This window comes from Biomphalaria glabrata, chromosome 8 (assembly GCF_947242115.1).
Source record: "Biomphalaria glabrata chromosome 8, xgBioGlab47.1, whole genome shotgun sequence".
NCBI classification, from domain to species: domain Eukaryota; kingdom Metazoa; phylum Mollusca; class Gastropoda; family Planorbidae; genus Biomphalaria; species Biomphalaria glabrata.
The window spans coordinates 17,416,139-17,443,938 of NC_074718.1; the positions used below are offsets into that span (position 1 = coordinate 17,416,139).

Sequence of the window (27,800 nt, forward strand, 5' to 3'; positions counted from 1 at the left end):
TAGGTTATTATAAGTTTCGAAAGGGTCTTCAAAGGAAATCATTTTGATACTCTTCATATTCAAAATCAGGATCTTCAGACTGTGAAACATTCTGAAAATAGCAATTTTTTTAATCTAATCTACCTTTCTGATACATGTTTTTTTTTAATATAGCCAAGTAGACACTAGCTAGATTAAATACATTTTTTTAAATTGTGCATTTAACTTTTGTTTGTCTGTCTGTTTGGAGCCTTTTTAAAAATAGAGCGAATCAATAAGTAGAAAAATGTTAGTTGATAAATAATAAAAAAAAAACCATTTAATAATTATGTGCATTTCTTCAAAACTTTGGAGTAAAAAAAAAATTGCAGATTGATGATCAAAATCATCAATATTTTGGCTAAATTGTTTAGCATTTAAGATCTTGTTTCTAGATCTTTATGTACAATAAGATAGATCTAGATTTAGTAAAACTAGATTGGAAACACGATTGCATTCAATTTAATTATATTTTTCTAATTAAAAAGTCGAATTCTGTAATATAGAATTCCAATACTATTTATTATCATTTATTAGGCTTGTATATGTCTGTCCAATGGCTGTGTGAAGCGTCTAGTGTGGTAGCTTAACTTGTTGCCACCGCTGGCTAGCATCTGTGAAAGGGGAGCAATTTTGTAAGTCTCTCTTGCCAGTACATAGCCTCTCCACAGCAAGTCCTATGCAGTACCGTCTGTCCAATGGCTGTGTGAAGCGTTAGTGTGGTAGCTTAACTTGTTGCCACCGCTGGCTAGCATCTGTGAAAGGGGAGCAATTTTGTAAGTCTCTCTTGCCAGTACATAGCCTCTCCACAGCAAGTCCTATGCAGTACCTCCTCGTGGTGGCAGATAGAAACTGAGGCTGCGAAGCCTTAGGCTAAACTGCAAGGGTCTCGGAGGAGGTTTGGCCCCAAGATGTGAGGCAGGCATGGCCCGTCGGCGTGCGGACACGCCCTGTTGCCCACAAACCAAACCCCTAGCTATAGGTCAATAGCCGCACTGCCTTGTGTGTGTGTCCCTGTAAGGTCTAAGGCTAAGGGAGTAAACCCTAACAGAAAATCCGGTCCTGGAGCCCCGTAGGCGGGGGACAGTAGTAAGACTACTGCTCTCTGGCAAACTCCTGCAGCCACCTGTCCCCAAATTGTGATGGCTCGCCATCCCTTTGGACCCGGTCAGTATGGAAGAGAGGCGGGTGCTTACGTGTGGGCAGCCCAGCACTCGCAAATTTACCGCCCAGGCTTTCCCCCAGCAATGGAGAGGTCACTCCATCTCTGACAGTAATGTCTTTGAAAAAACACGGAGAGTGGTAGTTACCGGTGATAAGTTCCTAGCTGATTGGCGTAAGCTGGAACGCCAGGGACCACTCTTGACGGTAGGAGGGGCTTTTTAGCCTCACTGGATAGCTACTGCCTGCCTTAAGCCGAGCAGCCCTCGGACAATAAAGTGCTATCCCGCCACAGCTTGCCGCACCACTGGGTGCTTGGTGCTAAGACAAAATCAAAAAGCAAGCTGCTCACCCGCACCTGCAAATAAAATGAAAAGAAAACCCTCAACATTAATGCGTTTAGCAAGCTGGAACATACGGACAATGTGTCCTGGCTTCAATACTGACCCTGAACTCGTCACCGACATGCGACAAACAGCTATCATCGACAGAGAACTCAGCAGACTAAACATTGATGTGGCCTGCCTGCAAGAAACCAGACTGGCAGACAGTGGATCTCTTACAGAAAGCAACTATACATTCTACTGGCAAGGAAAACCAGAACAAAGCCCTAGAATACATGGCGTCGACTTTGCAATAAGAAACAGTCTCGTCCCCTGCATTGCAATGTTTCCCATTGGCAATGAAAGAGTAGCACACATGAAATTTGCATCACCGCAAGGCAAAGTTAATATAATCTGTGCTTACTCACCAACCCTTGCTGCACCAGAAGAGGACAAAGACAGATTCTTTCAAGCTCTAGAGGACGTAATTAAAAGTATTCCAAAATCCGAGCACCTCTATATAAATGGAGACTTTAATGCCCGTGTTGGTGATGGAAATGATGCATGGCCAAAATGCCTGGGACCTCATGGTGTTGGCAAAATAAATGACAATGGCCAAAGGCTACTCGAGTTCTGTAGCTCTCATGAACTGTGTGTAACAAACACATTCTTCTCTGGCAAGGAACGCCATAAAGTCTCTTGGCAGCACCCACGCTCAAAAAGGTGGCACCAGCTTGACCTCTGCATCACCCGAAGGATGGATCTGAAAAGTGTCATCCACACCCGTTCATACCATAGTGCGGACTGCAACTCAGACCATTCACTAGTGCTAAGCAAAATCAAACTACTTCTCAAGAAGGCTTACATTTCCACTCAACCCAGAACTAGGCGAATTAACGTCAACCATGTAGGTGACCCAGAGAAGCGTGCACTCTTTGGCGAGCTCCTGAACAGTTCAATCCCCTCGTTAAGTGATGAAGAAGACATCTCGATCAGATGGGAGAAATTAAGAGACGTAATCTACAGTTCGGCAATCACCGCCTTTGGGCCTCAAAAACACAAAAATGTAGACTGGTTTGAGGCGAATCTAGCACATATGGAACCTTGCATCGAGAAAAAACGATCTGCACACCTCGCTCACAAGACAAAGCCTAATCCAAAATCTTTGGAGGCCTTCAAAAGTGCTACTAATTGAGGTTTGCAGTGGTGTCAAGCAGGGATGTGTGCTCGCACCTACTCTGTTTGGCATATTCTTCTCCTGTCTACTGCATTATGCGTACAGCGACATAAACGAAGGTGTGTTTCTCCATACAAGATCCTCTGGAAAACTATTTAATGTATCAAGGCTGCGGGCAAAAACCAAGGTTAGGAAGCTACTCGTCAGGGAACTCCTGTATGCCGATGATGCAGCTATTGTGGCTGATTCTGATATTCAGCTACAGTCCATGGTTGACAAACTATCTGCTGCTTGCCAGAAGTTCGGCTTAAACATCAGTCAAAGCAAGACTAAGATACTTGTCCAAAACACAAACACTGCACCTCAAGTAAGCATTAATGGCCAACCACTAGAAGTTGTTGATCACTTTTGTTACCTTGGCTCCATCATATCCAACAACACTCTACTGGATAAAGACATAAACAACAGGATAGCCAAGGCAATGGCCCCCATGTCACGGTTGCAGAAAAGAGTCTGGGACAACATATTGCTGACTAGCAGTACCAAAGCCCTAGTCTACCGGACCTGTGTGTTGAGCACCTTGCTGTACGGAAGTGAAACATGGTCAACCTATTCATGGCAGGAAAAAAAGCTGAATGTCTTCCACCTCCGATGCCTAAGGCGGATCTTTAAAATAAGGTGGCAAGATAAGATAACCAATGAGGAAGTGCTACATAGAGCAGGATGCCAGGACATCCGCTCTGTTATCAGCAGCAGACGCCTTGGCTGGCTTGGCCACGTTCGTAGAATGCCAGTAGGTCGACTTCCACAGGACATCCTGTATGGCGATCTAATTGAAGGCAGGAGAGCCGCTGGTCGCCCACTTTTACGTTATACGGATGTATGCAAACGCGACATGAAGCTCTTCAAAATCGACACTGGCAACTGGGAAGAGGTGGCACTGGACAGATCCACATGGTGAGAGAGCATAAAGGAAGGGTCACAGATTGCAGATGTCATACACAACAGAAGCAGAAAGAAGGGTGAAAATGCAATGGCGCCTGGTGATTTTATATGCCCAACCTGTGATCGCAGCTGTGTATCAAGGATTGGCCTCTTTAGTCACACAAGAAGTTGCAAAGGGAAAAGATCGTCTCGCGAGACGTAAAATGCCACAGATATGTATTATTAATTATTTATTACGGTACTTATTAAACATTAAAAAATACAGTATTATTAGACTTCTGTAAATTAAATGACCAATTCTATCAAAATATTACATAAAGTCTTAAATTGATATATTAGGAATATGCCTTTATCTCATTTATCTTATCTTATATGATACAGACGTTACTTCAAAAAGGTCATCTTGAGTTGTGAAGCCTAGCATGGGCGTAGCCAGGGGGGGGTTCAACCCCCCCCCCCCCCCGAAATGAAATCCCCCCCCCCGCAGGGTGGGGGGGGGACGAAATTAAGTGACTTATTTTTGCTTTCATTTTGTTTATTTTAGGTGAGATTTTAAAACTAAATCATCACTTACCACAGCACAGCTGAGGGGGTTTTGAGTTAAAAACCCTCTACCAGGGGGTTTTGAGATTTTAAAAACCCCTATCAGGGGGTTTCGAGATACAAATCCCTCTACCAGGGGTTTTGAGTTTAAAACCCCCTACCAGGGGCTTTCAGTTTAAAACCCCCTACAGGGGGTTTTGAGTTTTAAACCCCCTACCATAGGTTTTTGCAGTTAAATCCCTCTCTTCTATAAAACAAAACAAAAAAATGCAAATAACAATCCCCAAATCCCAACAGCACAGTTAAGGAAGATTTTGATTTTAAAACCCCCTCCAAAATTTACGATAAACCCCCTCTTCAATGTAAAAAAAAGCAAATTACACACTCAAAATTCTATGAGCGTAGCCAAAGGTGTTTTGAGTTTAACCCTCCCCCCTTCAGTTGGGGTTTGAAGCTAAAAAGTACCTCTTTAATATAAAAAAAAGCAAATTACACAATATAAAATCTATGAGCGTAGCCAAAGGAGTTTTGAGTTTAAATCCCCCTCTTCCAGGTGGCTTTTTCTTTAAAGTTTAAAACCCTTTCAGATGGTTTTGAGTTTCAAATTCCCTTACAGAGCGTTTAGAGTTGAAAACTTCTCTCTTCAATATTATTTTAAAGCAAACTACTGTCACCTAATTCTACGATCGTAGCTAAATGGGGTTTTGAATTTTAAAAAAAAACAAAAAAACTCCAGAGATTTTTTAGTTTAAAACCCCTCAACAGATGATTTGACGAAAAAACTTTCAATTTCGATATAAAATCTGAGGCGAAATACAGGCATGTAATTCCAAGAGCGTAGTCAAGAAAGTTTACAAATTTCTACCAGTGGCTTGGGCTCCATTAATAAAGTGTGAATAGACTTCTGCCGAAATTGAAAAACACTAAATGTGGCTCAACAAAGATGGCTAAGACAGATTTTAGGAGTCAGTTATAGAGATCGGGTCTAAATCAAAGAAATCCTATGCCGAACTGGGAGTCGAATCCTTAGTAAGGTTGTGACAGAGCGTCGCATGAGGTTTTGCGGGACATGTTCTTCGACAAAATGAATTACGCAAAATAAGAGTTGCGGAAAAAAACTTGCCGGAAAATGCGCCCGAACGGCGCGAGAGGGTCTAAGACTAAGTCAGTAAGAATAGCACATAAGGTTTTTGAACTAAAACTTTTTAATAGCAAGATAATGCACTGTAGATACCTCAAAATATGCATTTTGTTGGCTTTCAATACCTGAAATAGTGCTCGGCGGCGGGGCTTCGCCCCGCGCGCTCCCCCAGACCCCCTTGCTAGCAAGGGCGGGGAGTCTACAAGTTTTCCACTAATTCCAGGAAGAATCTATTCTAGGGCACAATAAACGTCTTCCGAAAGGGTCAGAATGTAATAAAGAATAATTATGTACACACACACATATATATATAATTTTTTTCCGCGGGGGGGGGGGGGGGGCGGGAGGGAATCCAAAACCCTTCCCTCCCCCCCCCCCGAAAAAAATCCTGGCTACGCCCATGACTGCCTAAGTAACAGATTTCCTGTACAGCATCAAGCATGTATTCATCAGTGAGGGTAGAGTGTTGTATAAGGTGGCCTCATCACGTTTCTTTTCTTTGTACTAATAGTTAGGCACTCTTTTAGCAGGCCTGAGAGAAGCATGACATTAGCTCCAATTGAGTGTGCGCCACTACCGCTGCGTCATCCTTGAAGAGCATAGCACTTATCAAAGATAGTTCTGATTGTTCGTTGTGTTCCTAAGTTTGTCAATAACTCTGAAATGGAGGCCTTCGGAGAATTTGTCAAGACAAAAAAAAAAAAAAAAGAAGAGCAGTTACATGAGTATTCCGAAGAGGGTTGGGGCCAGCACACATTTTAATTATAACAAAAAATGTCATTGTTACTTAAAATTACATTAATATATCTCGTTACCCTGCTGTATCTTGTGTCATCCGGACTAGCAATAAAATCATATCCCCAAACACTTTATGCTTGATCACTATGTGGATCTGTTCAGTGCCTTTTTAACCCAACTGGTACGGTAGTGTCGATTTTTAATAATGTTGAGTTTGCATACATCAGTATACCTTATAAGTGGGCGACCTGCATCTCTCCTGCCTTCTATTATATCACCATACAGAATGTCTTGTGGGAGTCAAACTTTTGACATTCTGTTAACATGTCCAAGCCAGCCAAGGCATCTAAAAAAAAAAAGCCACGTATGTTCTGCTTCCCTGCTCTTTGCAGCACTTTTTCATTGATTATTGTATCTTACTACATTATTTTAAGAATCCGCGTTAAACATCCGAGTTGGAAGACATTCGCTAAAACCGCTGCAAGAGAAATTTCAAGAGAGAGATAAACACCTATTTAGCGTATGTTTTATTTGACGAAAGCCTTTGACGTTGTCGGCAGAAGAGGTCTTTCTAAACTCTTAAAAAATAATGCCAGGTGACATGCTGGCTTCAGTCAAGGCCGTCTTCAATCACCAGGTCACACTTAAGCACACAAATGGGTAAAAGGCGGTTTACTCGAGTGACAGGTTTAGAAAGCCGCCAATCAAGCAATCAGAATGCCTACACACACTCCTTTTTCAATTTTAGAATTAAGAAAATTATATTTACACAAAAATATTGGATAAAAATTTTAGGAGAATTCTAGCAAATTTAAGGAGAGTTTTTCGTTTTTCTTCTCTTCAAGTCCGAAGTTTGTATATTTTTCCTGCTGGAACTACAGGTGATATCCTACCTGAAGAAAACAACGACTCAAACGCTGTAGGCGCTGGACCAGACAGAACTCATAGAAGTCGATGTCGTCTAGTGGTGTATGGCTTGGTCTGTGCATGAGCTAGATTAAATATTATTATCAGTGCTATTCATGAGGACAAGGCGAATCTTTTCTTTGATTACACGTTAGGAAGTTGGTAAGCAATGGTTCGAATAAGTTGTGATAACCTATTATGTAGGTGACAGTAACAAGTACAAATCACAGCACTAGTTTTTTACAGTATGACGTTGTGCAGAAAAAGATCAACGAAAAAGATTCCTGCGTGACGGTACACCATTAAGGTGGATTTTTTTTGTTCTACCTTCAGTTGAACTCTAATTTTATAGACCGCATTTCCTTCACATCATCGTTTTTTGTTGTTGTTGTTTTTTGTTGTTGTTGTTTTTTTGTTGTTGTTTGTTTTGTTCTTTGTTTAATTATACTGTCATTCGCGTCACTATATAGTTTTTAAGATACGGTACCAAACTTATTATTTGTGTATACTGGAGGTTAACGCCAATATTATTAGTTAAATTTAAATATTTCTTTAATCGCATTCGATAGGTAGGTAGGAAGTACTAGTGAAATAAATGGTCTTCACGCAATAAAATATGAGTGTGTAAGAGTTATAACGTTTAAAAAGAAAACGCAAAAATGAAATGACTATTTCAGACTATTGCAAGCGACATTATTTAACACAATATATTAATACCCACCCCATCTAACTTTTTACTTTTTACCATGAACATAGAACGACTAAGCCATGTTCATGATTAAAACCAGTTGTTAAATCTCCAAACTTAAATGGCATTTTTGTCCCAATGATTTTTTTATTATCCATCCGCCATATATACTAATGTTATATAATTATAATTTCTAAGGTTTTTTTTTAATCTGTCATTCTAAATGTTTCTGTGTGTTTGTTTTGGGACGTTATAAAGCGGGCTGTACAAATTCACAAAAACATATACAAAATTCATTTGCAAAACGTATTTGTGAGATTTTTTATTGTGGGATGTTATATTGAAAACACACATAGGTACAAAAAGTGAAAAGGGGAATTCGTTGAAAAAAAAATCATTTAGAAACCAATCAACAGACTTCACCTGTTCAGGATGCTGGAGGAAATGCTTCTCAAGTTTCATAATAGGGCACAGGCTCAACCATTACTGGACATTCTAAACTGAAGGTTTATGCTAGTCATGAAATAGTCTACCGGTACCCAAGATATAGCTAAGACGATGTTTTCCTAACCTAGAAACACAACTTTAACACCTAAACACTATTTCGACCGAATCCAGTGGGAGTAACCTTCTTTAGTAACGCAATAAAACACTACAAGAAGACATGTCTTTATCCAAGAACATAAATACAGAACACTTTGCTCACAGTTGTCTCTAGAATAGAGATTTTTAATTAACTAGTTAACTATCAAAATGTGACATTTATATAATCTAACCATCAGTCATACATTGAAATGCAATTAGACTGTGAAAAGAGACTTTTAAATCATCAATTTAATTGACCCCACGGTGACCGGTCATTTCATCCCCAATTAAATATTTTTCTTTTTTCATTGTTTAATTATGATGTTAAGGCTTAGACTTTAAGCCCTCATTTCATCTAATATATAAATATGATTATGTAGAATGCTTTTTGATATTTTTTGACATGTTTCTAATGCGTTTATAGTGTTTCCTCTTCCACTTTGCATTCTTGGTGAGAAATCTTATAATATATTGTAACTCTGGGTGTGTACTTAGCTATAGCGCTTCTATGATTGGATGAGGGGGTTGTAATATTAGAATATTATCCTGCGCATGACGTAATGATCGAAGGCCAAGTTTTGGTGGAAGTAGTGAAAATCATTTGAGAGATAGAAGTGCGATTAGAATAATTATTACTGTGCCGCTGATAACTTAGCATCAGAGGCCAAGGTGTGGTGCAAGTTGTGATAGTTGTGAACTCCTTCCTTGGATTATACTTGACACATAACATACCTCTTTCAATAACTCAAATAGACGCTAGAGATAAATTAACAAAAAAATATAACTTTAATAAAAGGAATCAGGATAACTGTAGTTGTAGACAACACATCCAACTGACTTCTATATTACTTATAACGTACAACTAGGCTCCATAACTCTCGCCTCTGACAACAATAACAAAACTTGAAGCGCTGTCTCTCGGTCCCAACCAATAGAACAATAAAAAAATAGAAAAAATAATAAATAAACATAGAATTCCTTGAATCTTATAACCCAGGTTCTATCAACTGCTGTTTACAATCCTATATACAAACATAATCACCACAACAACCATGTTTCACTTTATTTTATTTTTCAATCGCTCTTTCTTGAAATTGGGCGCGTCATTCTTGGCCTTGAGATAAGGTTTTCTTATATTTTTTTTTTCTAATGAAGGCTGACTTCACCCATATCAGAATAACAATTTTCTACATGACCTCTATGTTTATATATGTACAATTTGTATAGTTTATTTAATTGTAATTTTATTCTTATCTAATGTGTTATACTTTTTGTCATTGAAATCAAAAATGAATAGGCCAATATTAAATAGTGCTCATTTCATGATTTTTACAATTACTAATTGTTAGATAAAATGATCAGATGATGAAATGACCAGGGGATGAAATGACCGGGGGATGAAATGACCGGGGGATGAAATGACCAGGGGATGAAATGACTGGTGATGAAGTGACCAGGGATGAAGTGACCGGGGATGAAATGACCGGGGGATGAAATGACCAGGGGATGAAATGACTGGTGATGAAGTGACCAGGGATGAAGTGACCGGGGATGAAATGACTGGGAACTGACCCTACATATTAATATCATAACAATGAGAAATGGTAACTGTAAACAGATAATATTGAGATTGTCAATTTTAATAAAGTTAATGTCAATAAAATTAATTCGTAAAATAACTTCATAAGTACAGACTGCAATCAGTGCAATGAAAACTAGAACAAAGACATTTTCAATATGTAGAACTTGATTTCACAAAATTATGACATCTTTTATAAAGTACAAACTATAGTTAAGTTCATCAATTATCAAAGTGTATAGCCATTCATTGTAAGTTATGGTAAAATGTGATCAACTCTCATTTATTTTACTGGTACCATTCATACAACACCAGGAAAAATCTGCAACATTGAACTGTGTTTTTCTTATAGCTTCATAGAAATAAATAAATCTTTCTTCTGATTTTTTTTTTTGTTGAATAACTTTAAGTGAAAATTATTTTATTGGAGGATTCTCAAGTTAAACTAAAAAAAATTGACCCTGTAACTGCCCGTGTACCATAGTACCAAATTTTGTTCAAAACATATTTTATTTATTAAACTATTCTTATAAATTTTTTTTTACACTTCGTTTGTATCTTTTAATTTATAAATATAAAAAAATTGAATATGGTACTCAATATGGTAGTCAAGTGGACTGTTATTTTAATGATTTAGGTTAAAACCAAATCCTGCTGCTATCCCCAGCCGTCATGCGAGACGTTTATGCTAGTATGTAATAATTTTCAAATCTGAATTTAACATTTAAATAGATTTTTCCAAGTGTGTATAAAATTGTGTTTTTTCAAACTTTAGAATGTTAAAAAGCAATGTCTAAGCTATATAACATTAAGTTATGTTTAACGAAAGTGAACAATCATATGTTTCTTTAATCTTAATGATGTAACAAATTCTCTCGAACATATGTGACATTTCAATAGTTTTATACCACAATGACATGCCAGATGGTATTTTAAACATGATTTAGTAAACATATGTTTCTGACACATGTCACACTTAAATGTTTTACAAGTCTTTTGACCAGAATTTAGTTGCACATGGTATTTTAAGTTATAAGACTGAGTGAATTCTTTTTCACAAATTTGACATTTAAATGGCTTTTTACTAGAATGTAGTGGCACATGGCGTTTTAAGTTAGAAGACTGAGTGAATTCTTTTTCACAAATTTGACATTTAAATGGCTTTTTACCAGAATGTATTAACTCATGGCATTTTAAGTGAGAAGACCTAGTAAATTTTTTATGACAAATTTCACATTTAAATGGCCTCTCACCAGAATGTATTAGTTCATGGTGTTTTAAGTTAGAGGAGTGACTGAATTCTTTCTGACAAATTTTACATGTAAATGGCTTTATCCCAGAATGTCTTTTCTCATGACTTTTTAAGTTAGAGGAGTGACAGAATTTTTTCTGACAAATTTTACATTGAAATGGCTTTATACCGGAATGTATTGTCTCATGGCTTTTTAAGTGGCCAGACTGAGTGAATTCTTTTTGACAAATTTTACATTTAAATGGCTTTATACCAGAATGTATTAGCTCATGGCTTTTAAAGTTAGAGGAGTGACTGAATTCTTTCTGACAAATTTTACATTTAAATGGCATGTTACCAAAATGTCTTTTCTCATGGCATTTTAAGTAAAAAGATCTAGAGAACTCTTTCTGACAAATTGTACATTGAAATGACTTTCTACCTGAGTGAACCATCTCATCATTTTTTACTTTTGATGAAGTACAGAATGTTTGTGCACCTAGATGAGATTGGCCAGATTTTTTCTCAGAATAAACCAGATGGTGGGTCCCATTTCTGAATGAAAAATTGTGTTCTTCATCTTTTACGTTTCCAGAATGTTCATCTTTGTTAAGAGTATTTAAAACATGCAAATCTTGGTTTAAAGTCATTTCTTCATTCTGTTTCACCATTTTTTTCTGCAGAACAAAACAATAATTGAGTTGTATTTAATCATTAAAATTTCTGTAGAAAAAAACAACAAAAAACTATCACCTTTTAGTTGTGATATATTTTATAACCCCAATATAACTGGCTATTGAGTTCTCACACAGCCATGTACTGGTAATTTATTCAGTATGTAGCCAGTCAGTTCTCAAGAGAGGCATTCATGTCTTAGGTAGTCAGATTATTCAGCCAATAATAAGTAAATCTGTATTTATAATTCTCTACGCTGCCCAATATATATATGAATATATATATATACATATATATATATATATATATATGAATATATATATATATATATATATATATATATATATATATAGGGTGCATCAAAAAAATGTATACACACTTTGAACTGTCATAGACAATTGATTTCCCATTCTACCTCACACTGCTGGATTTCTTCTTATGGGGCACAGTTAAAGATGAAGTGTACAAGCATAAATCACGTAACCTGGACACACTGTGGAATGAGATTCAGGCGGTGTGAGCAGAAATCTCAGTGGACACTTTGATACGATGTACAGAATCAGTTTTGACTCATACTCAGCAATGTATTGACGCTGAAGGCCACCAGTTTGAACATTACTCAAATTAATCTCATTTATTTTTCCAATCGGACATTAACTTTCCATGCCCAGAAATTTAGCATTGTGGAATCGTCGTTATAGTTGTCTACAGTGCGAGACTGTAGAAGAGGTATGGCTTTATGCAAGTTAACTAGAGTAGAATTAACTGGAGTGGACTGGAGTTGTTAAAGACTATTCAGCCTACTACAGTGGACTTGAGTCGTTACAGTCAATACAGTTAAAGTAAGACGTGTACAGCTCTGATTAGGTAGAGTTGAATAGGACTCGGAACAGCAGAGTAGAGTGGAATATGGCTCAATGCAAGTTGAGAAGAGTTTAAGTGCAATGAAGTATAGTGAGCTGTAATTTACCAGATATTATACAGTCTTTTCAGCTACATGTTACAGTGACAAGTTGCTAGAGTGTATAGTCAATAAAGTTATAGGAAACTCAAAGTTGAGTTTTTAAGTTCTTTGCAGTGTTTTTATTTTTTTGTCTACTAGTACATTTAGCCAGAAGAAGAGAAATACATAACAATATATATAAATATACACATATATATATAAGGAATAAACAAATGACACACTTGGTTTAAAAAAACCTAATGTTAAAATTTCTTAAACCTACAGTATTGTACAATGTATTTTTTTTTTGGCTTCATCTTTTTTTTTTTATACATTATTCTAGGATTGATAGTGATGGTTATTGAGTATCTTGCCAATATCACACCACATGTGTGTCAATGCCATCAAATATGGCATGTCCAAAGAAATATAATAAAACATATCGTGACAACTTTCTCAATAAAACATCTGTACATTTTTTTTAAATAATTTGTTATCCTCAAGATCATTGTTATGATTTATCTCTTCTATTATTTGTTGATACACTAAAAACAATGTGGATCTCATCCAAATGTGGTATGGAGGAAATAAGCCAGAGAGACAATCCGCTGCTATTTTACTATAGAGAAACTATCTTTTGTCCCTATGTCACATGAAAATAGCCTACATATTTCTTCACTTATGTTCAGATAATCAACAAAAGAAAAATTCACGTACCTAGGCAAGAACTTAACCTTACCAACACACCTATGTAACTAAAAACTGATTAAAAATATTAAAGTATTAAATTACAATAGTCTTACCTGTTTTTCTTTGTCTTCAAAAGTATGACTACTGGAGAAAAGTTCTTGTGTCTCTAAATGTAAAGAGGATTCTATCTTCTCAATTTTTAAAATATTTTTGAGATCATTGGTAAAGTCTTGTTCCATGTCATCCATCTTTGATCTTGAATGAATTTGTTCTTTGGATGTCTTTATAAATAGAATGTGGACTCTAAATTAAAATATGGAATATCATCTTTATCATTATAGATATATACCTCCAACATGTACAAACTCCTCAACAGAAACAAAAAGTCTTATCATAATTTTTTTCATACATTTTTTGTAACTTCTGTATCTTTAAATAATAACAATTATTAATAATAATTTGATATTAAAATAATTTATCTCATATAAAATTGAACTTACCTGTGCCTCTTCTGCAAAAGTTATTTCATAAGTTTGGCCAGTAAAGCTGTTTTCTAAAGTATCTGTCCAATCTATCTTCTCAATTTTAATGACATTTCTGCGTTCATTCGTGTTTTGTTTCATGTCATCCATACTTGCTATTAAGTGATTTAGTTCTTCAGGTGTCTTTGGTATCAGAATTTGAGTTGTATAATATAATTTTGAATGTCATTTACCATCCATATTTCCCAATAATTTTATGAGACTAGACAACACATTAATGTCTTGATATTACATCAAATAACTAAGCAACTGTAATTTAATTGCTCCTGAAAAAAAAAAAATTAATTATAAACATCTAAAAATGTATAGGGATAAAAAATATAAATATTCAAACATTCAAGCCACAACAAAAATAACAGAGGCATAAGGTTTTATCTTACTTAAAATAGGTCTCATCCATTTCTTTTTAGAAACTATGTTACAAACTTAAATTATATATAGATTTTTACAGACAGGAGTGTGCAAGTGCTTTTTTACCAATTGGATCATATATAGCAAGAAATGTTCATTTTGGAAAGTTATTTTCTTGAGATGCATTTACTATTTCTACAGATTGCCTTGTGGATAGACAGATCACAGAGTAGCACTGTGCATGAGCATAAGCACTTAGGAGATAGCTGCCTAGTTGTGTGGTTTTTGCGCTGGACTGTCATTTGGACATCAATACTACCAGATTCAAACCCTGCACGCTCCAATCCCCTGTCAACCTACGGGAGGTTTGGACTAGGAAGTAAATTATCTTTAACTCTGAAGGAACATCCGAAACATGTAAAACATTTCACAAACATATCTTAGGCTTAATAATAAGTAAAAACTCATAATTATGGGTTTCTGTTCAGTTCTCTCTAACTTCATTTCTGTTGAAAATTGTATTTAGACATCTCTAAACATTAAGAAGATACAGCCTTTTGAACAGGAAAAAGTACTTTTTTTCTGTCACTACTTCTTTGAAGAGTGTAACTTTATAAATAATAAAATAAAAACATGTTTGAAATTATGATTTATAAATATTACGACATAATTGCTAGGAGTTTTGTTGGGGGATGGGGGGTATATATTTTAGTGTGTTTAAGGTTTATTTTTTGTGATCTATGCTTTAACATGGATATTTTAATTCAGGGGAGGTTATGTGTGTTAGGCCAGTCGTCACTGGGAGTAGTTGACATGGACCTGGATGTGTGTAGGCTGTTTTTCTTGCTATTGTTTTCAGTTTCACTGTTCAAAGTACTTAAGTAGACTCCTGCACCTATGTATCTGGTTTTGTGTTACTATTAGCACTTAGGGGATAACTGAATTATAGCTTCTTTAAGTCTGGTATTATGACATTGAAATATTCTTGAATCTTCACTATATTGTACCTAGATTCTCTAGAAGGAAATATTTACATGATATAGATCCTATATGTAGAGTAAATTTAGTAGTAAACTTGTGATCCTCTTACTTCATTGTTGAGAGCTTATTATAAGTACACTTACTGATTGTAGTTTAGAATGTCAATTTTGTAATAATGCCTTTAAGTATATAGAACCAGGAATCATACCTTAGTCTAGTGTGGTGTCAAATCTACCCACATCAAGCCTATTGTCTACAATAACACAACACCACCACCCCCACACCTTTACAGTTAAAGAACCAGCAATCCACATTTATGTTTGGGTTCACATCTACAGCATCTACCAGCATTCCACATTTATGTTTGGGTTCACATCTACATCCCTCTAAAATTCTTTTTAACTTTTGGAAGCCTATTCACTGTTTACAATAATCATGCATTTCTAATAAAAAAATTTGTTTAGTTATATCTTTAATAACAGTTAAAAAGTTATAGCACTGTCATTGTAAAATTTCATTTTTTCTGTCAGAAATTTGTTTTTTTAAATAAAGGCTCAAATTTTGCCAAAAAAATTGTCAAGACTTCTGTTCTAATTAACTTTTTTTTTTTTTAAATCTACCGGTATCTATTTAGTTTCATTGCAAATTCATTGTTTCCCAATTTTTTCCTTAACAGAACATTTTCCACATTTGGAGTATTTAGCATACATTTTGCTTATTTTCAAGTTAGATTTTTTCTATTCTTTTAATTTAAAAAAAAATTAAACCAAATTCGAATTATAATGATATGTATATAAAAGGTTTAATCTTCTTCTTCTTCATCTTTCTCATTGTTATGTTGGAGTGTTCATATGACTAGACCAATACATGAGATGAACTGCGCAGTGGTTTCCAAATCAGGGAGCTCTCCATATAGTTTTCTTTCTATTGGGGTGATTTGGGGCCAATGTCTTATAAGGGCCTCTTGGTAGAGAGAGCAGTTTTGGAGGACGTGGTCGGCATTTTCTGGTGATACTCCACATGGGCAGATTTCACTGGTTCCAATTTTGAGCTTCCGGAACATGTGTTGTCGCATTCTGTTGTGTCCGGTCCTGAGTCAAAAGATTAGACGTTGGTCTTGTCGGGATAGCTTATAGTAAGCCTCATCTTTCTTGTGATTTGGATGGGAGCTCGTCCATTTCTCATTTATTTTATCTACAATTAATTTCTTCATTTCATCTGGATAGAGTGCAGAGTTTACTTGTGAGTTTGTTCTCCCACTCTTGGCGAGTGTGTCAGCCTTCTCATTTCCTGCTAGTTGTATGTGGGCTGGTATCCATTGAATAACAGTTTTTTTGCTATTGTTGTTGAGCTTTGTAAGTGCTGTTCTGAGGTTTTTAATATAAGGGGAATCAGAGTTTTGCAAGCTTTGGAGGGTTGTTTTCGCGTCTGTTAGAAAGACAATCTGACTGTGAGGGGAACTTGGATGATTTGCTAGCATGGTAGCAGCTAGTGCTAGTGCTTCCCTTTCTGCTCTGTGACTGTCAGAGAGCTCTCCAGTTGCAATGGATTTTTCTAGTTTTCCTCCATCTGGCCATTCGATAAGTATTCCAGCTCCTCCATTTGTGGTGGCTTTATGGGATGAGCCATCCGTGTAAACTCTGATCCACTGATTGCTAGGGTAATTGTTATGTAGAAAACAGTTCACTATTTCCTTGAGCTCTGTTGGTCTGTAATCAGATTTTCTTTTTATGTTTTCAATATGGTCCCTTATAGTAGGAAGAGGGGTTTCGTCCCAGGGTGGAGATTCATTATAGTGTATCGAGGATTCCAGAGTAATTTTTTCAAGTTGGTGTTTCTTTTTTAGGTTTAGAGATTCCTGTATGAAATTGGTCCTTTTGAGACGGTTTTTTGTGCCAGTTTTGTGGATTTTTGTTCTGAGTGGGTGCCTCTCCAAGGTTTCCAATTTAGTGAATTGGGAAAGGATTTTTATTTCTCTTCTTTCATCCAGAGAGATCAGGGCAGCGGTTTCCTCCATAGCTCTTATGGGTGTTGTTTTGATTGCTACTGTCATTATCCTTAGACCAATATTTTGAACCTTGTCTATTTTTCTTAGGTTGGTTTGGGCTGCTGAGCCCCATGCTGAGGCACCATATTCTAGTACAGGTCTTACATAACTGGTATAGGTCTTTTTCAGGATGTTGTGATTAGCTCCCCAATCTGTGCCAGCTAATTTTTTCAAGAGGGATAGTCTCTGGATGCCTTTACTCTGTGTTTTATCTATTTGGTTTTTCCAGGTTAGTCTCGGGTCATAGGTGACTCCAAGATAAGTAGGGCTGTCATTTTTTTCTAAAGCTTCCTTATCTAATGTTAATTTTATTGTTTGTTGTTTTGTTGACAGTGAGAATATGGTATATGTTGTCTTTTTTGTGTTAATGGACATACCCCAGTCTTTGGACCAATTATTGAGTTTATCAAGAGCATCTTGTAATCGAAATTTCGATGTTCCTACATATTCTTCTGTGCTAATTAAGGCAAGGTCATCTGCATACATGCTGCTTTTAACTTTTTTTTTGTAGGTTTTGATTTAGATCATTTATGAATATTAGGAAAAGTGTTGGGGATAGGACTCCTCCTTGGGGGACGCCATTTTTTAAAGGTTTAATGATTGAGGGAATTACAAGACAGGGATACAAGACAGAACATGGAAATTGATAGATGAGAGGAAAGAGGCCAAACGTAGACGAGATCAGAAAAATGAAACACAGGATCGCAGCCTAGCGGAAGAAGCCTATAGGGAAGCAGATCTGAAAGTAAAGAGAAGCTGTCGGCAAGATAAACGGGACTGGATTGAGCAGAAAGGACAAGAGGCACAAGCAGCTGCAAGCAGAAATGACACAAAAACCCTCCATCGTATTGTCCGAGATCTCACTGGAGCAAAGAGTGGACATGGGGCACCAATAAAAGACAAGCAAGGCAAAACTTTGTTAACGAAAGAAGAACAGGATGCAAGATGGGTAGAGCACTTTAAAGAGACCCTTAACCAACTGTCGCCAGACATAACTTACATATTCAAGGACCCCTCTCCAGACAATGATCTCAAGGTCAAGACAGACCCAATAACTGCTGAGGAGGTTACCATGGCCATTGCAGTGCTAAATAATAACAAAGCACCAGGACTAGACATGATATCAGCAGAAATGCTAAAATATGGGGGACAGTGCATTGTTAACAGAATGACTGATCTCTTAAATCTCTGTTGGCGAACTTCAAAAGTCCCAGAGGACTGGCAAAAGGGAGTGATTGTAAAGCTTCCAAAAAAGGGCAACTTGGCAGACTGTAACAACTGGAGGGGCATTACTCTCCTCTCTGTCCCAGGCAAAGTTTTCAGCACTGTTTTGTTGAGACGGCTTCAACAGTCTGTAGATGAAAGGCTCAGAGAAGAACAAGCAGGTTTCCGAAGAGGCAGATCATGTACAGAGCAGATTTTCGTTTTACGAAATATCATAGAACAAAGTTTTGAGTACCAACAACGGCTAACGATCAGTTTCGTGGACTTCAAAAAAGCGTTTGATAGTGTCCACCGAGAATCACTATGGAAAATAGTTAGAGAATACGGTATACCAGAAAAATTCGTCCAGATCCTACGACACCTTTACAGTCAGTCTAGTTGCTGCATTAAAACAGAAGAGGGAACAACAGAGTTTTTTACAATCGAGACAGGTGTGAGACAGGGGTGCATCTTATCTCCCTTCCTTTTCCTCCTAGCCATCGACTACATAATGAGGAGAGCAATGAACCAGACTGCCTTTGGTATTCCATGGCATGAACAACTCCGATTGACGGACTTGGACTTTGCTGATGATGTTGCACTACTCGGGGCTACAAATAAATGCATTCAAGAAATGACGGAGAGCCTAGACAGAGAGGCACCCAAAATTGGCCTCCGCATAAACTTGGATAAGACTAAAATTATGCGAGTGGGATATAAGGCAAAGGGTGTCCCCGTCAGACTTGGCGAGTCAAAGCTTGAAGAGCTGGACAAGTTCACGTACCTTGGCAGCATCATAACAAATGATGGAGACGCTTACCATGATGTAGCGTGCCGAATAGGAAAGGCAGGGAGCATTTTCCAAAGGCTGCAGCCTATTTGGACTAGCCAAGCCATTGGACTCGAGACAAAAATACACCTTCTCAACACAACCGTCATTCCAACTGCTACATATGCATGTGAGACGTGGAAGTCATCTGTCAAAACTGAGAAAAGACTAAATGTGGCTCAACAGAGATGGCTGAGACGGATTTTAAGAGTCAGATACACAGACCGGATCTCAAACAAGGAAATCCTTTGCCGAACTGGGAGTCGAACACTTAGTGAGGTTGTGACTGAGCGTCGCATGAGGTTTGCGGGACATGTTCTACGTCAAAATGAATTACGCACACCAAGAGTTGCGATAACATGGAAGCCAAAACGAGGAAAGCGCAAACAGGGACGTCCTCGTATTACCTGGCGACACACCTTCATGGAGGACCTCAGAACAGTGGACACCAGATGGGAAGAGGCTTCAGACATTGCCAGTGACAGATCATTATGGAGACAGCTTGCCGCCCAATGCGCCGAACGGCGCGGGAGGACCTAAGTCTAAGTAAGTCTAAGATTGAGGGAATTGTGTACTAGAAGAGCATAATTTCTTGATATCAGGCACGATATTGTTAAGCTGAATTTTTTATAATATCTACTATGGCATCAAGTCTGTTTCTATACATTGACTTTGTTTCAACATAAGAAATCTTGCTTTGCAGAGCAGCTTGTTTTGAAATGTTCAAAAAAACTCAACCAGAATTATTGTATCTTTCTTAAACTTTAGAGTCAGAATCTAGATCAGTTCAAAGTTGATAGTGAAGTTAAACAGAATTTTTTTGTTACCAAGAATCTTTTTTTATCTGTATTTTTTAAAGAGATTAATTACCGTGTAGAACTACTGTATAGTTAATGATTCCAGTAGTTTGTGGAACACCTAGTCAAGCTCAGAGGCAAAGCTAGGAATTTGGTGCCCAAGGGCTTGGCCTCTTTAGGGGCCCCTGTATTTTGATTGTTGTTGATTGTTGTTGATTTGAGGCACATCGGCACAATTTAGGCCATGTCGTGCCTGCAGTCCCTTAAGGACTACTCTCTCTCTAAACAACAAGGGCCATATTCTATACAGTCATATAATTAAAATTAAGGTCTATTCACAGTTAAAATAGTAAAGGTAGTAAAAATTTAAATATTTGGTAAAAATCTAATGTAAATAGTGCATGTTCACAAATTCAGAAATCAGATCTTCGTAGATAGCCCCACTTCCCGAATAAAGCCCAGTACCTTCCCAGGGTCGACATTATTAAATAGTGTTTTTAGATTAGTGGCTCTAAAATGTTTCGCCCTGACATCCTGGTATCTGGGGCAATCAACGAGGATATGTTCCACGGTGAGGCGAGAGTCACAGTACTCGCAAAGTGGGGGCTCCTCTCTCTTCAGTACAAAAGAGTGCGTGATGTAGGTGTGGCCAATCCTAAGTCTGGACATGGTTGTGCTACCACGCCTTGTCAGACCCTTAGATGTGGGCCGCCACCTGACATCCGCCACAATCTGCCTGAGTTTACTGTGAGTCTCAGCCTCCCATCAGTTCTGCCACTCTCGATAGGTGGCAGAGGCAATACTTTGTCTCAGGTCCGAGTAGGGAATTTGGGTTCCTGACACCGCATGATTTAGGGCTCTCTTTGCTTCTCTGTCTGCGGCTTCGTTTCCCTCAATGCCAACATGGGAGGGGACCCAGATGAAGGTGACATCCCTACGGTCGGCTGTTATTAGGTCCAACAGCTTCAGGCTCTTATGTACCAATGGGATGTCAGTCTTCATCCGCCCCAAAGCTTGCAATGCAGATTTGGAGTCGGAGCAGATTATAAATTTACTCCTTTCTGATGCTTTTACGGCCATATGTGCAAGCAATATTGCGTGCAATTCGGCCGTAAAGATGGAGCAGCCATCGGGGAGTCTACGGGAGATTGTTTTGTTCCGAAAGGAGCAGGCACACGCGACCTTTCCCTCCATTTTGGATCCGTCTGTGTAGATGGTGCCACAATCTCCGTAGCTCTCCTGCAGTTCCCTAAAGTGGACTTGTAGTATGCTTGGGTCTGTATTTTCTTTTTTGAAATTAAGGAGGGATAAATTTAATTTAGGTTTATTCATTAGCCAAGGAGGATTCTGAGGGGTTTCTATTTTAGAGATTTGGTCAATGGGTGGGGTTAAATTTTGGATGGGTTCTCTCATTCGAAGGCCCAACGGCTGTATGACGTTAGGCCTTCGATTGTATAATTCTACCTCTGTGGGGTTAAATATGGAGTCAAAAGCAGGGTTCGTGGGGTTGGATTTTAGCTTGACTATATACTGCATTGCAAGCTTTTTCATTCTTATATCCATGGGAAGTTCTCCAGCCTCCACATGGAGACTTGGGATAGGTGATGTACGAAACGCGCCGAGACAGAGACGCAGGGCAGCATTTTGTATTGGTTCCAGTATTTTTAGGTACGACTTCCTTGCTGCTCCATATATTATGGATCCGTAGTCTAGCTTGGATCGAATTAGACTCCGATAGAGCAGCAGCAAGGTATCTCTGTCAGCTCCCCAGTCCGTATGGCTGAGTACTCTTAGTATGTTTAATGACTTTTGGCATTTCTTCTTAAGTTCCTTAATGTGGGGGAGAAAATTAAATTTGGAATCTAAGGTGAGGCCTAAAAATTTTGTAGTTTTCACGACAGGGATCTTCTTTTTGTGTATAAATAGTTCAGGGTCTGGGTGGAGCCCCCTTAGATTACAAAAATGCATACTAACTGTTTTGGAGTCAGAGAATTTGAAACCATTATAGTTTGCCCAACCCTGAATTTTGTTTAAACATAACTGTAATTTCCTTTCTAAGGTGTTCATGTTTTTCCCATAAGTAAGAATGACAAAGTCATCAACATACAAAGAGCACTCTATGCCAGGGGACAGCGCATTTATGATGCTATTTATTTTAATGTTGAACAGGGTGACTGACAGAATGCTGCCCTGGGGTACACCCATTTCCTGGTCATGAGTGTCAGAAGCGGAGTTGCCCACTCGGACCTGAAATTTTCGATCTTTCAGGAATTCCTCCACAAAACGGGGGAGGTGTCCCTTAAGCCCCATAAGCGCCAGGTCACGTAGAATGCCATGTTTCCAGGTTGTGTCATAGGCCTTTTCTATATCGAAGAATACAGCTACTAGATGTTCTCTTCTGAGTAATGCATTTCTAATATAAGCTTCCAGCCTTACCAGGTGGTCAGTTGTTGTCCGCCCCTGCCGGAATCCGCACTGGTAGTTTGAGATCACTTTATTCCTTTCCAGGTACCAGACCAGCCTACTGTTAATCATTCTTTCCATGGTTTTGCAGATGCAGCTTGTTAGTGCTATTGGTCGATAGTTAGCTGGGTCAGAGCCGTCTCTTCCCGGTTTAGGTATCGGTATAACTGTGGCTTTCCTCCAGCTGTTTGGGAAAGCGCCTGTTTGCCACACACAGTTATAGACCCCTAGCAGGACTGCCAATGAGGGTTCGGGAAGGTGCTTGAGGAACTGGTAATGGATTTCGTCTTCTCCAGGCGCTGTGTCATGTGACTTGTCCAGCGATTCCCTCAGTTCCTCAAGCGAGAACGGTTTGTTGTAGTCTTCATTGTTCTCTGACCTGAAATCAATGGGGTGTCTTTCCTCCCTGGTTTTGACTTTTTGGAACTCTGGCGTGTAGTGTGCAGTGGATGATTTTTCTGCTATTGAGGATGCAAGGCAGTCAGCTATTTCTCTGGGGGACGTGACAGTTCGTCCTTGGTTTTTCAAATGCCCTATTGCATTTGATTCTTTCCCTTTGATTCGCCTTACTGCCTTCCAAACCGCTCTAGCAGAAGTTTTGGCATCCAGACTGCCGACAAAACTTCTCCAGGAATTCCTTTTGGCTGACCGTATGGTTTGTCTAGCCTTTGCTCTAGCTATCCTGAATAGCTTTAGGTTTTCCTGGGAAGGATTCTTTATAAATGCAGCCAGTCATTTTTTCCTATCACCAATAGCACTTTTGCAAGCTGTATCAAACCATGGTTTGCTAGGCCGTTTTGGATTTGCAGAGGTTAGGGGTACAACTTTCCTGGCTAAACTTAGTAGCTTGCTAGCAAAGGTATCAGCTGGGTTCTGTTCATGGAGGATATTTTCTGTGATATCCTCAGAGCATCTTTTTTGGAATTGTTCCCAATCAGCCTTATTCAGTTTCCACCGCTGAGGTCATCCCAATGAAGGGAGATTGTTAGTAATGATGATTGGGAAGTGATCACTTCCCCGTAGATCATTGCTAACTGACCATTTAAAATCGTCCAGAAGTCAGGGGACGCATACGGTGAGGTCAATGCATGTGAATGATCCAGTTCCTGGGTGCAAGTAGGTCGGTGATGCATCATTAAGTATGCATAAATCATGTTGGAGGAAGATATCCTCCAGCATACGACCTCTTGTGTCGGTATTGTTGGATCCCCACATGGTGTTATGGGCATTGAAATCCCCAAGGATTAAATAAGGCCGGGGGAGTTGTTTCAATAGGTCCTCCATGTCTGTTCGGTTTAATGGAGCGCCTGGTGGTAGATACAGGCTGCAGCAAGTGATAACCTTGTGAAGGGTTATCCTAGCTGCTACGGCCTGTAGTGTGGTCTGTAGTTCTACCCTCTCATGGGGGATGCTATCCTTCACAAGGATACAGACTCCACCTGATGCTCTCTCTGCATCCTCAACATTCTTGCTGTAAGCACGGTAGCTTCGGAAGCTGATGCAATCTTTCAGAAATGTTTCCTGTAAGCAGACAGCTACAGGAGTCTCAGAGTCCATCAGTAGCTGCATTTCCTCGTAATTGGCCTTGAGGCCTCTACAATTCCACTGTACAATTCTGGAATCCATGGCTTATTCTAGATGACCTACTTGGAGCTATTTGGCCTTGGGAGGCCCCCGGAGGGGTTTCCCTTTATTCCAGTGACCTTGGTATTTTTATTCTTGGGTTTGGATGGAGAGGAGGACAACCCCCTTTTGGGGGAAGTCTTTCTCTCTGGAGAGGGGAGATCCCTCTGGTTAGAGCGGAGGTTATTTCCTCCTCTCTCACCTCGGGCATCCTCTCCACTTTGATTTCTCCCCTTAGGGAGTTGGTCAACCTCTAACTCGGTAGAGGTTGGGGTGTCTGGCTGGGTTCTCTGAGGAGAACCTGTGTCAGACATGATGTCTCCGGGTTCTCCCGGAGTATTGGTTTTGACATGCTGCTCAGTCTCCATGCTCTCATCAGCGAGCACAGAGAACCTGTTCTTTAGCATGACAACAGGGCTTTCTTGTTTCTTCAGAGGTGTGTTCTTTGGCGGTGTTTTCTTCTGAGTTGGGGGAGGAGGAGGGGGTGGTGGGGTCAATGTGTCCGTCTGTGTGGCTATGGATCTTCCTTTCTTAGCAACAGCCTGGGCGTAGGTCTTTGTCAAGCCGAATTGGCCCTTGGGTAGGGCCAGTACAGCCGATTTCGCCTGGCTAAAGGTACATCCGTTTCTTGCCTTGTACTCCTGCACGGCAACCTCCTGTTTCCACACAGGGCAGTCCTTGGAGTAGGCTGAGTGGCCAGCTTGACAGTTTGGGCATTTGAACTGGGCTGTGCAGCCCTTGTCCTCATGACCCTCTCCAGCACATCTGGCACACACAGTGTTCCTCTTGCAGACTGCCGCGCCGTGTCCCTAACCCTGGCACTTGAAGCACCTCATGGGGTTAGGTATGTAGGGCCTCACTGGAACTCGTAGGTATCCTGCCTTCACATACTCTGGCGGTGTCCTAGTTCCGAATGTGAGGATAATAGTGGCGGTTTTGACCTCCTCACCCTCCCTGCGCCTGGTAATGCGCCGGGCATGGGTGACTCCTTCAATGCCCTCCACTATTTCCTTCTCGGAACATTCCAGTAGGTCCCTAGAGCTGATTACACCTCTGCTGGTGTTCAGACTCTTGTGTGGCATGACTTCCACTTGGAGATCACAGAGTCTTCTGCATCTTAAAAGCCCATCAGAGTGTGTCTTGCTGTCTACTTCTACAAGGAGTTCCATTGTTTTGTGTAGCTTAGACACACTCTTGGGCTCTCCCACTACTGACTTGAGTCCCTTATAGATAATAAAAGGGCTCAACTTGGTCAGGCTTTTTCCCTCCTCTGTGCATCTAACCACCAGAAATGATGACCAGGTGGCACAGCTTTTTGGGACCTCCTCTTTTTTATCGTCAATTCGTCGTTTCTTGCCCAGACATAGGTCTGGGGCAAGTAGTTTTGTGTGTGGTTTTTTTTCCATATATATTTTGGTTAATTCGGCACCTGTGCTCCCCACCCGCCATTGAGTCCAACAAGGGGACGGGCCATTCGGATGTCCAGAATGAGCCCGCCAGGGCTACACAGGTGCTATACTCAGTCCCTGATTGACCCTCCAGCCACCGCCCTCCAGCATAGGTCGACGACCTATGCTGGTAGCTCGGCATGACCAGCCGGTTGACCCAGAGCGGGTCAACTTTTGAGCTCCAAAAGTGCTAAGGAAAGAGGAGCGCAGTTTAACGTCATGTCTCGGGACGCCCTGTATTTTGACATTTGAAATCATGACATGAGATATGTACTTAATAAATAAATAAATAAGTCTAATTGTGGAATGCATACAACATGGTCACTAATTTACATAACAACATGAATAGCAAGATACATGGCATTGGCTTAATATTTAATGTAGAAAAAAAATTTGGTCACTCATTTGGCAGACCCCTCAAGTGAGGCCCAGGGGAATTTTAAAATTTTGACCCCCTCTCCCCACCCTAGCTGCTGGTCAGGCCTCATGGAACATTAGTTAGGGTTCTGCGGAACACAGTTTGGGAAACACTGATCTAAAGATGTTAAGATATAGTAAAGTATCTAAATCCTAAGATACTCTAGACTGAGTCTAGATCAATATTCTAGGTCATCTAATCTAGTATATATATATCTAGGCTATTAATGCTGGAGGTCGGACATGTACAGCCTTTCTTATAGATCTAGAGTCAATATTGATATTCTTACTTTTAGTCTCAACATTCAGTGACCAATTTTCTTTCTATAATATAGGCTTATAGATCTATATAAATATCTAGAGTTCTGGGCTCTGTCTAGTTCTAGTCAAAGTCTGGCCTAATCTAGATCTAATAATAATAAGGCTTGTCTGAAGATTAATGAGGAATGCAGTATTTCCCGTGGCAACAAAACCCCAGATGTGACCTACAGATTAAATTTGATATTTTGCCACATCCAGGACAAGCATAACCATTGTCACAGGATGGCTGCCTGGTGTGCGGTTTGCATGCTGGACTGTCGTTCGGACTTATCTATGGTCTTGGGTTCAAACCCTGCCCACTCCCATCCCCCGTAGTCATGCGGGAGGTTTGGACTAGGAAGTAAATTATCTTCAACTCTGAAGGAACATCCGAAACATTGAAAACATCCATTGGTGGTCGATTAAGATTTTCTTTTTGCCGTCTGCGTAAATTACTGCATTGCCTCCAGACTGCGCTTTTTAAAGTGATAATTGGCTCGCGCAGACTAATATCACTCTATAAACTAAATGCAGTCCACAGTAGCACAGAAACTGAGACGGCTGTGAACAACAGATAGTCGTAGTATGTTTTAGTTCTATATCAGAATTTCCGTCTCCTAGACTGGCTGCTGACTAAAGCTATAGAGTGGTTCATTTAATCCGGACATTACATGAATTCGAACACTCGCTGTTTTTGTGGTCATTAAATCTTTATTTTTATATTTATTTTGTTTATGGAGCTGTTTTATTTGATTCATAAGCCAAGTTGTTTGATTCCATACCAAAAATATTAATGGGGTGTTTGTATAAAATTATGATTTTCTTACCAAATTTTTTTCAAACAGCCAGTTTTGGACATCAATGTTAATATCTATTATATTTTTGTTTGTTTGTTGTTGTTTTTTTATAGAGAACAAATGGACAAATGTTTACAGTGAGCTTGGTACATTGAATGAAGTTAAATGCTAGATCTAGACCTACTGAATAGATCTAGATTTATACCAAGGATTCAGCTATTTAGGCAAGAATGGCCATCCTAGCCTGTACTATACTACAAAAGTCAAAAGATCATCTCTATTAGAAATTTATTAAATGAATAAACAAAAAACACAAACAATCAACACACATCTAATCATGCAAACATTTAGGCAAGAATGTCCATCCTAGCCTGTACTATACTACAAAAGATCATCTCTATTAGAAATTTATTAAATGAATAAACAAAATACACATACACTCAACACACATCTAATCATGCAAACATAAAATAAGTCTTAAACTTAAAGTAGGTGTAGAAGTCTGTCACTATCCCAGTGACTCTGAGTGACCTTATTTTGGTAGAAAAAGTGTGTTCATATTTTTATTTTTGTGTTTGTATTTATGCATAATTTCAAAACATCTTAATGATTTCATGTGAGTGGCTGTGCCTGGGGATCTTAAAATTTAGTTAATATTA

The 27,800-nt window shown here is 39.0% G+C and overlaps 1 protein-coding gene across 7 annotated transcripts in view; it reads right to left on the reverse strand.

Moving 5' to 3' along the window:
* Positions 1-8,988: 8,988 nt before the first annotated feature.
* The window catches only part of LOC106053209 (zinc finger protein OZF-like), a 36,354-nt gene continuing 17,542 nt past the window's right edge, over positions 8,989-27,800 (reverse strand). For 5 of the 7 annotated variants that reach the window (XM_013208721.2, XM_013208722.2, XM_056038089.1 and 2 more), the window contains exons 2-4: positions 13,844-14,151; positions 13,457-13,624; positions 8,989-11,712 (exon numbers count right to left, since the gene is read on the reverse strand). In XM_013208721.2, the coding sequence (XP_013064175.2) occupies positions 10,624-11,712; positions 13,457-13,624; positions 13,844-13,975 (1,389 nt within the window). In that variant the 5' untranslated portion in view covers positions 13,976-14,151 and the 3' untranslated portion in view covers positions 8,989-10,623. Of the gene's footprint in view, positions 11,713-13,456; positions 13,647-13,843; positions 14,152-27,800 lie in introns of those variants that run through there. The other 2 variants (XM_013208725.2, XM_056038099.1) reach the window with 2 other exon arrangements.